Raw genomic sequence first — 8,558 nt, forward strand, 5'->3', positions numbered from 1 at the left:
TAAAGTAGAAGTATTAAATAGAGATGGTCCTGAAAACGAAGAGGGATCTTGAAACGTGAAGAAGTAAATGGTATTAGTGTGGAGGATTAGGTGTCAAATAGGCGAAGAAGGAAAGTATTACGTGCAATAACATGAGCAATAAACTAATAAGCCCCTGGAGGGTGGGACAGAAAGGGATTTACATATCCCTGACAAATTTGTATAGTATGGTTCACAATTTCGTGGTTTTTTATTTTTTTTTGGCATAGTAGAATGATTGTTAATTACCATAGTATAAAGGTATTTGAAAGCATGGTGCAGAATAGGCATTGGGTATTTACCTATTTCTATATGTGTCTTGAAACTCTAAATTTTGCTATTGCTACTGCTACTGTTCGTGTTACTGCTCCTGCTGCTCCTGCTACTGCTCATAATCCTACTCCTGCTACTGCTATTGCTTCTGCTACCCGAGATTTAATCGGAGGCTTCAATTTCATTCATGAATTGACAGATCTAATTGCTTCTGCTACTGCTATTACTTGTTATATTATGCATACAATTCATGCTTTTTTTCGGTTGCATTTGAACCTATTGATGTTCTTAGCATAGTACAAGAATGTAGTTGTGTGTTATTAAGAAAAAGAAAATGTAGCAGAACACGAGTACAAGTGCAGTAGTAGAAGTGGACGAGTATGAGTGCAGTAGCAGGATTAGGCGATGATGAGTGCAGTAGCAGAACACGAGTAGCAGAACTGGACGAGTATGAGTGCAGTAGCGGGATTGGACGAGTGAAGTAGCAGGATTAGGCGATGACGAGTGCAGTAGCAGAACTGGAAGAGTATGAGTGCAGTAGCGGGATTGTTATTTGGTTCAATGATATGATCGGCTACTATCAATGATATGATCTGCTACTGTTCAAATTGAAATGATATAATTACTCCTGCTACTGCTATTGCTCCTGTTACTGCTCCTGCTCGTGCTACTACTACTGCTACTGCTCCTGTTACTGGACGAGTATGAGTGCAGTAGCAAGATTAAGCGATGACGAGTGCAGTAGCAGGACAATAGTACAAGTGCAGTAGCAGAACTGGACGAGTATGAGTGCAGCGAGTGCAGTAGCGAGATTAGACGAGTGCAGTAACAGGATTAAGCGATGACGAGTGCAGTAGCAGGACAAGAGTACAAGTGCAATAACAGGATTGGACGAGTGCAGTAGCAGGATTAGGCGATGATGAGTGCAGTAGCAGAACTTGACGAGTATGAGTGCAGCGAGTGCAGTAGCAGGATTGGACGAGTGCAATAGTAGGATTAGGCGATGAGATGAGAGTAGTAGGAGAGTGAGGTCTGAGATTCTTTCTCTTAGCAACGTGTAGAAGAAAGATGTTTTTTTTTTTTTTTTTTTTTTTTTTTGCTTTTGAGAAGTAACATAAATGGATTATTCGCAGAAAAAAAAAAGTAATATAAAGTATATAAACAGATTATTCTCAGAAAAAAAAAGTAGCATAAAGGGATTATTCTCAGAAAAAGAAAAAAAAGTAATATAAAGGGATTAGAAGTCAAAATGAGTAGTTAAGGGGAAAAAAAAATAACATAAACGGATTATTCTCAAGGAAAAAAAAAAGTAACATAAAATGATTATTCTCGGAAAAAAAAAAAAAGTAATATAAAGGGATTAGAAGTCAAAAGGAGTAATTAAGGGTAAAAAAGTAAATTAACTCATGACATGTGGCAAGTGGAGAGCAGATTGTCCTTATTTGTAAGATTTAATCCTTATAAAGGGATTACAAGTCAAAATAAGTAGTTAAGGGTAAAAAAGTAAATTAACTCATAACATGTGGCAAGTGGAGAGCATATTGTCCTTAAGTGTAAACTTTTGTCCTTAAATGTTCAAAACCAAATGTTGTGGAGTTTTTTGTGTTTTGAAATCCTATCAAGGGGGTATATGTAGTTTGCTAATAAATAAATCTAGGGTTTGCAATGGTTTTTTTTTTTTTTGGGTCTTTCTAAATGTACCCAACAAATATCTAACTACACCCAGCAATATAAATTATGATTATCATTTCCAGTATTACACCTTATATTAATTTTAGGAAAAAAAAAAGACAAACAATAAAAAACTGCACTAGCTATACATCGATGGCGGTTTTCTTCCTCTTCCGTTATTTCTTTGTTTTCTTCTTTGATATTCCCTCTGTCTATTTTCCTCTCGCGTTTTGGAGCCAGCAACTTGAATTGCTCCTCTTCCATCTCAGTTTTACTTTCATATGATATATATGTTGATTAACTTTTCAAACTGGTAATCATTCATACTGATATAATTTACATGTCCAACTAATGAACAACGGGATTTATACTTTCAGTATTAAAAAAAATAAAAAAATCAGTTTCAGCCAAAAGAAAAAGGAAGAAGAAGAAATTCCATAATGTAAATAGGGAAACACAAATATATATGTTTTTCATTATGCAGGGTATTATATGACCGTCAAAACTCAAAAGGCTTGGGCAGAAAAACAGAGAAGAGGAGATGGAGTTTGGGGTGACATGTTTTTTTCTTTTTTGATAAGAAGGAGGTCACTCTTTATTGAAATGAGGAAAAATTACATAATGCCAAGTTCTGCTGCAACTGCAGCTAGTAAAGAAGGAGTAGATGAAAACAAAAATTCCTGACAAGTAGATGAAGCATAGGCTGCCATCAAATGTGCAACAGAATTTGCACTTCTTCTAACATGTACAACTTTCAAGGCCTGACCATGAACTAAAGTCTCCACCAGGTCATTGTATAAACGACCCAAAACAGAGGAATTAATACCAGAAGGTTGGAGAAGGTGGAAGAGTGCAGTCTAGGGATATTCAAGCGAGTTTGAGATTTTTTTTTTTTTTTTTTTTTTTCAAAATAAAGGATAATATTGGAAATATGAAGCAAAATATTGAAATGCTGGGTACATTAAGAAATTTGCTAGGTACATTAAGAAATTTGCTGGGTACATATAGCAACACCCTTTTTTTTTCGACGGAAAGAAACTAGAAAACTAGTATTTTTTTTCTTTGGCTATTGACTCTGAGCGTGCTGATAACGTGTAAAAATAAAATAAATTGGAATTGGTCTACTCATTTCATTTCATAGTCCCTTTATATAGGGAGAGAATTACAATGTAAATATCAATTATAATGATGACATTAAATGTTGATTGATCCGTAATTGTGCTGATTGATGGTAATTAATCGCTGATTCCTTGATTCTTTCTCCGTCAGTCGCTTTGACGAAAGCACATAATATGTTTTTCCTTTAACAAAGTATATATTTTTATTATGAAAAAATTACTTATTAATATCAACGGTTAAAATTTGCTAAATTGAATTATTCACTTACATCACCGATGCATAGAAAAATTTTCCTCCTATATTCGTGTTTCTTCAATCTCCAAATTTTGTGCTGGCGCGGTCGCACCGACACTCTCCCGCTAAAATCCTGTCTCTTCCGCCTTAACGTCCGCCATCGTCATGTGACAGATTACAAACGCACAGTTTAATCTGGGGCCCACTTCCCTTGGCCTTTTTTAATTCCCACTCACTGCTCCGAAGCTTCCGATTTACAATCGCTCACCTAACCCAATCATTGCACGCGTTCCCTATCATGCGGGATCGCGGCGCGTGTGGGCTAGTTAAAATTCCAATTCCATAATATTAAGATATTAAGATACGCACCACCCCCGGCCAAAAGAAATAACCACCTTGAAATACACGTGTGGTCAACTGCTATAACCACCACTACACGAGTCACCGACACCATTTTAGTGAGTTTAAATGTTTACTCTCTCCCTCTCTTCACATATTGGTTTTTTGTTTTGTCTTTGAGAAATTATACACATTAGCCGTAAAATATAACGAACGAAGAGAAATGCAACACAAATTGAAAATTGAATTTCACTTTTCCTACCTTGGTTCAAAGGTTGTTAGTTAAGTAGCATGTATTTTAACATAATCACCTCTCAAATTGAAGGTTTCCTTTTCTCAGACTCAAAATCAAGCTTTAACTTTTGGGGTTGGATATGTTCAGGAATATAAACACTATTATTGTTTGGCTCAGGGTCAGATATGAGACTTTGAAGTTTGATGTGAAAAATAAAAATAAGCCAACACCTTTTATAACATAGAGAAAAAATGAAAGCAATATAAATAGATTCGAACCTAGGCTACCAGAACAAAATGGAAGGCAGTTTGCCAACTTCACCAATATTATCGTTCAGTAACAGCCAAACATTTTATGAACTTAATAGTTTTATCAAAATTCTCATAAGAAAAATTAGGTCCCGATGTGACACCGGCTTAAGGTGGCCGCCTCACAAGCTTCACCTCAGGTTTGGGTCTAGTTGGCTCCACTCATATCTCGTTTACTTATGCCTATTGTAGACACCAAAAATTTAATGAAAATAAAATTCATTAAATAATTCGGTCACCACTTGAAATTATGACGGAACAAATTTAGTCAGCATGTGGGTCCCGCAAATTGTCCACGTAGCTTGTGAGTTAGCAAAATCACGCAGACTCAGAGAATGACACTTGACGATACATGAAAGGCTCGACGGCAATACATGAATTTGCTCCGGCTAAATCAATTGATATTAAAGCGGATCAATCAAATTAATTGATTCTGAATAAAATCAAGCATTAAATCTCGTCTGCTGATTAGATATCAATTTATTTAAATTGATAATCAAGACAAAACTCAGCCATCAAATTAATTGGCTAATTCCTTAATAGTCGTAATTAAATCCGTTAATTAAAGCTGATTGATTTGATTATGCTATTAATAAAATACAATTAAAATCAGCCATCAAATTAATTGGCTAATTCCTTAATAGTCATGATTAAATCAGTTAATTAAAGCTGATTAATTTGATTATGCTATTAATGAAATACAATTAAAATCAGCCATCAAATTGATTGGATAATCCCTTAATAATCGTGATTAAATCAGTTAATTAGGGCTGATTGATTTGATTACGTAATTAAGGAAAATACAATTAATTACGTATCATCAAGACATTCCAAATTGAGAGAGGCGCTGACACTATAAATAGCCCCTCTCAAATCAAGAGAAGGACTTCAACAGAAGGAGAGAAAAATCACTCCCAAAGTTCATAAGTCCTCAAGCGCGTGAAGAGCCTTCAAGCTGCCAAATAGCCGGTTCATCATCAAATCACTCGTCACGTGTCAACCCTCGTGGCCATCATACGACTCAAGATCAAGCGTCAATCGCCCTTGAGTCAAGTACACCATCGAGGACGACGACAGACAGAGGGACGCACGCAGACGGAAGAAACCTCTCCAAAGCTCAGAAGTCTCCCAAGCTCGTGAAGAACCATCAAGCTGCCAAATAGCCGGTCTCTTCACTTCGCTGACTTCAGACAAGCAGGGGAAATCACCTACAAGCTCGGAAGTCGTCAAACACGCGGAGGATCAACAAGCACCAAACACACGTGCTGATTCATCCACCATCAAAAGCCATACTCGCCACGCGACACCGCTCGTGGTTCAAATCTGATCAAGTTCAAGCCTCTACAGCCCTTGATCATCTGTCGTCTTCAACAAAGTAAATCCTCTACAAGTTCTTCATCAAGCTTGTGGAGAATCAACAAGCACCAAACACACGTGACACTCATCACGTGACACCACTCGTGGCCTAAATCCGATCAAGATCAAGCTTCTACAGCCCTTGGTCAATCATCTTCCTCAAATCGTCAACATAGCAGGAAGTCCACATTGCAACCATTTGATTCAAGATCAAGTGCTCGCCACCCTTGGATTAAATCAACGTCAGAGATCGAATCAGAGGAGAATCTTGTGAAAGAGCACCTACAGAGATTGTAACCCGCAAATTCATTAATAAATATATATTATTTTGTACACGTGTCCTTCTTTCATTCGTTGCAGGATTTTTCGTGTTTACACCTATATGGAAGTTAAATCTTATATGGAAGATAGTCTTTCTAAACTTTTATCTGTGTCATCACTTGTTTTTCTTTTTTTCTTTCTTCTTTTCGTTTCAATAGTTAAGTATTTGTCGTGTTGGGCTTTTTGTTTGTAAGTTTTTTCCTTGCATGTACAATTTTTTGTTGCTTCGACTTCAAACTTGTGTGAAAGTTAAACACTTTGTATAAAAATGCACATTGGTATGAATGGTGTCGTTTTACAAGCATATTCTGAAACATCTTCCGTTCCATCGCTCCAAACCATTAAAGGTGGTTAAATTTAAAAATCTAGCAGATACAAGTACAGAAAAACCAATAAAGATTCCTTGTGCATTTTATTTGAGGTGGTTTGATTAGTTAGTTACCATGTCACTTTCTTCTTTGTTTAATGGCCAAATTAGTCCGATAATTTGGAGTGTTTGAAGATTCAAATACAAAATGAAAACAAAAATGCTAGTCTTTTCCCACCCAGTAAGCAAGCCGACCGAAATCAACTCAAACACTAAAGCCTTTAACTTTCCAGATACCCAAAGCAAAAGCATGATCATTCATCATTACTTTGTAAATTGCTTATAATAACAACTCCCAACCTACAGAACCAAAACTTTAAAAAACAAAAACAAGAAGAAAAAAAAAAAAAAACTATGTAATATTATTACAAAGTACTGTATATAATTTACAAAACCCAAAAGATTAAAAAAACTCCATCAAAAATTAATCATCTTCATCATCATCACCATCACCATCACCGTCTTCATTCCCTGATGATTTAGACGAAGATCGTGATGATGATGATGATGTCGAGTTTCTACAAAACTCAAATCTGTTATCTTCCATTTTCTCCACAACAAAATGGCCCAACAAATCCACAGCCTGCACCAGGTTTTCCCGGCAAAGAAACTCGTCGCTACTAATCTGCTCAACCTCTCTAGAAAAATCGTGAACAAAAACATGGGTCTTGTCCCCGCCGCCCTTCTTGCTCCGGGCCAAAACTCCGGCGGTGAAAATCGGCGCCATCCGACCCGGCGACGACGGAGAATACCCACTTGGCCCGTCGACCAAAATCACATCCCAAGGGACTTGGTATATGTGATTCGGCAAGTCGTTGATCCCGAGCTTGCAGTCGGAAAACAGCAAGTTCTGCACCGGACGACAGTCGTTTTGGACTTGAGACTTGGTGGCGGAGAGGAGGGACTTGAAGTCCTTGACCGCGGTGGCGAACGACACGTCGTACGCTTCGATTCCGTGGTAGGGGTGTGACTGTTCGAACTTGGAGATGAGGAACTCATTGTCGTCGAGGAAGACGGTACGGCCGTTGAGATTGAGCGCGTGCCAGAGGAGGGACTCGTGGGTGAGGCCGAAGACGAGGAAATTACACCTGTGCGAGCAGGCAGTCAGGGCCGTGGAGATGGCTGTGATTTCGGAGAGGGACATGTGGGACGATGCGGATGAGGCGTTAGAGGAAATGGCGTAGTGGAGAAGCGCGTCGGCGACGGAGGGCGGGAGGGGGATAGTGGAGGTGGGGGAGAGAGAGGTGGGGTTGGGGAGGGTGGTGTTGATGAGGGCGAGGGCGAAAGCGAGAGTGAAGAAGGTGAAGAAGAAGAGGAGCCATAGGCGGTGGGAGACGGAAGCTGCGGCATTGGTGGTGGGTTTGTGGAAGTTGGAGGAAGGGTGGAGGAGGATGAGCTTGGTGTTGGAGTTGGCGGTGGTGGTTGTGGTGGTGGTGGTGGTCTTCATTGGGGGAGTGAAGAGGGTGTGAGTGGAGGGAGTTGAAGACTTTAATTTGGTTAATGTGATTTTCATTTAGTTGAAGGGACAAAGAAATCACGGAGGGGATTGAGTGGGACACAGATGCCAATGTGAGTATTCTATCGGAGAGGACGGACGTGGGCTCAAGTTAAGGTCTTGAAGATGAATAGGTGGCGCCTTCTTGTTGAAGAAAATGATGAGAGGGGGTAAAAATTAGAGTTAAAAGTGTAAAATAATTTCCATATTCATTTTCAGACCTTGTAAATAAGGTATGAGATTTGCAATCACATTATATATGGCAAAGAGATGAGAAGTCTGGAATTCTTGGGCAATTCATTATTGTTTTACAAAGTTTTTTTTTTTTGGTCAATATTGTTTAACAAAGTTGAGATATTCATTGCAATTCCGAATCAAATGTAACGTAGAAAAGTTGTGATATTTCTCTTGTTTTGGTGAAAGATGTCATAATTTTTTATTTTTTTATTATTTTTTTTTATCAAAGAAGAAATTCATTAATGAACGAAGATTACAATGAGATTAGTAACAAAGAGCTTCAACTCGAAACTCTACATACTTTAGACCTCACTAGTGAAGTCCATACTGACACACTGATAGAACCAACTAGGCCCCGACTCCAAACACAAAAAATGTTGACTTAAACTCAAGGCTTCCTTTGCAAGACAATGTGCAACCTTGTTGCAATCGCGCTTCACAAACCGCCAACTACAACTAGCAAAAGACTTAACTACAAGCTCGACTTCCTCTAAGATATGGCCTTCCGAACTTAGGTCCTCACTCTCATCATGCAAAGTATTTAAAACTATCAGAGCATCACGTTCAACTTTCAACTTTGTAAAA

General features: G+C 38.3%; 1 protein-coding gene across 1 annotated transcript; it reads right to left on the reverse strand.

The window, feature by feature from the left end:
- Positions 1 to 6,578: 6,578 nt before the first annotated feature.
- LOC133738935 (protein IRX15-LIKE-like) lies at positions 6,579 to 8,011 on the reverse strand. The gene has a single exon (XM_062166622.1). It carries the CDS (start codon positions 7,752 to 7,754, stop codon positions 6,666 to 6,668), a length of 1,089 nt encoding a protein of 362 aa, XP_062022606.1. The 5' UTR covers positions 7,755 to 8,011; the 3' UTR covers positions 6,579 to 6,665.
- Positions 8,012 to 8,558: the final 547 nt, after the last annotated feature.

This window comes from Rosa rugosa, chromosome 3 (genome assembly GCF_958449725.1).
Source record: "Rosa rugosa chromosome 3, drRosRugo1.1, whole genome shotgun sequence".
Classification (NCBI taxonomy): domain Eukaryota; kingdom Viridiplantae; phylum Streptophyta; class Magnoliopsida; order Rosales; family Rosaceae; genus Rosa; species Rosa rugosa.